Below are 2,378 nucleotides of genomic sequence, written 5' to 3' on the forward strand. Positions count from 1 at the left end.
AGTGAGGTCCTAAATAGTAAATGTGTTAAAACATATCTAACTGTGTCGTGTTGAAACAAATGTCATTTTAACAAGTTAATTTAAATGCATTGGTTCGTGTCTAAACGGGTCTAGCGGGTTATCTAGCGTAAGACACGATTGGAATGGTGTCATGACACGAACACACTTATGCCAACCCAAACCGGTTTAATTGCATATCTTGACGTATCGTGTAAATCCATCATGTCGAGAATTGCTGCCCCTAACAATGATGCACTGCAAATGTCATGAGGGCCCCAAAATTTATTCCCCCTTTTTCGTCGCCTCTCATCTTTCACAAAGAAAGCGAACGTGTTATTTTGTCAACCTAAGCTAACCAAACCTTTGGATGTAGATGACCTTAAGCATTAAAAGCTTCTTATATGTATTGAGATGTACCTACACCTATTTTCCATTTTGTAGGCAGATAATAATTGGAGTAAATTGCCTTGACGCTGTGCATATTTCGCCCGACGACCCTCTATACTTGTATTGTTGGTTTTAGACCACGTAAATAAATGGGTGAACTTTGACTCTCCGACCAATAATCGCTAACATTCTTATTAAGTTCGATGTTTACTTTAGGTATTTTCCTAAATAATTCGAGACAATGACAGAAAATGATAAGACGATAAATGCTTCCGTGAACGTCTTGTTGATCGCCAGATTAGTCAGTGGTGGAACTTCTGAAGCGGATTTTTCTTTTTTTCTTTTTTTTTTTTGGTACATATATGACTTAGGGAAGGTTTCATTTTACACACCGTGTGAAAGCGTGTAGCGGATATGCATTCCAATTCAATTTTGGATGGTCGGTTTTGATTTGAAAAAGCTAATGCCTGAAGGAGCACGTATCGTTTGTTTGGGAGCATATTCCTGAACAAAATCTTGCATGAGCTGGTCAACGAATTTGAAATTTGTTGCTAATAGGTATTATTTTGGATCGCGACCCTAGACACGAAGCTATCGTGCGAATGCTTACTTCTTACGATCTGTCATTCTCAATATCAAGATCCTCTTCTCCTATAAATTGCAAGAATCCAGTTTCCTAGATTAGGACACACTGCAACCTGTCTTCTTGTTCTTCTTGTTCCCATTCTTCTTCTTGAGGAAGCCATGGAGTCCCCTAACAAGTCTAACAAGATCAGCGAAGTGGTTCGACTCTGGCGGCTCCTCAAGAAGTGGAGGAACTTTGCAAACTCGTCGAGAACCGCCACAACTGCCGCTGCCATGAGCCCAAACCGCAGCGGCATTCACAAGAGCATCAGCTTCCTCAAAAGAACGATCTCTTCTCTATCATCAGACGACGACAACGACGACAGCAACAAAATGAAGCACAGCAGCGGCAATAGCAATCTTGTCCCAAAAGGCTACCTCGCAGTCAGTATTGGCGAAGAGCTCGAGAGGTTCATCATCCCAATGCACTACTTGGACCACCCGGCATTCAGGTTCTTGCTGCGAGAGGCCGAGGAGGAGTTCGGGTTTCAGCAGACGGGCGTCCTGAGAATCCCGTGCGATGTTCCGGTGTTCCAAAATGTTGTGAAGATGGTGGAGGGGAAGAAGAAGAAGGCGATAAACGATGGCGGGTTGGTGGTGAAAGAACAGTGCAGGCTCAGTACAGACGAGACATGTGGAGGTCTCCTGTTGGACGGCGGTGAGATGGGTCATCGTCATCTTCATCCCTCCCGCCATCATCCATGGAGCCCTTTATGCAGATGAATTGTCTTGCCCTCTTTGTTCTTGCTTAGGTCTTATATGTTTGTCCCAGTTGCTTTTTAAGAGATATAAGCTACACTCTATATTGTATGTCCATAGATAGACAGAGACAGAAAGCATAGAAAAGAAGAGTTGCTTTTTAAGGGATATAGGCTACCTTGCTAAAAAAAAAGGGGGATATAGGCTACACTCTATATTATATGTCAATAGATAGACAGACTGAAAGCATAGAGAAGAAGGGGATGTAGTATTAACCTGTTTTGATATGAAAATCTTGACCTCCTAAAATTGGATGTACATCTTAAACTTGCTCCCACCAACTATCTTGACTCATCCTAAAGTAAAATTGGTGCAAATTCTAACTTAAACACTTACGAAATAGAAAGTGGCCCTACATTTTGAAGAAAGAACGCACCCCGAAACCTAACAACCAAATCTCTCTTCCCCCAATAGACTAATAAATTGGAAATAATTCGGCCTCAAAACCATTTGAATGTAGCGGATAACAGCGGGACCGATGATTAACGTGTCTTAAGAGTCACCCCTCCCTGCCAGCACCATAATAACTCTCTCTCTCTCTCTCTCTCTCTCTCTCTCTCTCTCTCTCTCCTCTCTCTCTCTCATGCGACCTTGAAATCACCAATTTT

The 2,378-nt window shown here is 42.3% G+C and overlaps 1 protein-coding gene across 1 annotated transcript; it reads left to right on the forward strand.

Annotated features, from left to right (window-relative positions):
* The first annotated feature begins 1,131 nt into the window (after positions 1 to 1,131).
* On the forward strand, positions 1,132 to 1,819 carry LOC104439552 (auxin-responsive protein SAUR65). Its single transcript, XM_010052602.3, has one exon. It carries the CDS (start codon positions 1,132 to 1,134, stop codon positions 1,732 to 1,734), a length of 603 nt encoding a protein of 200 aa, XP_010050904.2. The 3' UTR covers positions 1,735 to 1,819.
* The last annotated feature ends 559 nt before the right edge of the window (positions 1,820 to 2,378 follow it).

This window comes from Eucalyptus grandis, chromosome 3, assembly GCF_016545825.1.
Source record: "Eucalyptus grandis isolate ANBG69807.140 chromosome 3, ASM1654582v1, whole genome shotgun sequence".
Taxonomy (NCBI): Eukaryota; Viridiplantae; Streptophyta; class Magnoliopsida; order Myrtales; family Myrtaceae; genus Eucalyptus; species Eucalyptus grandis.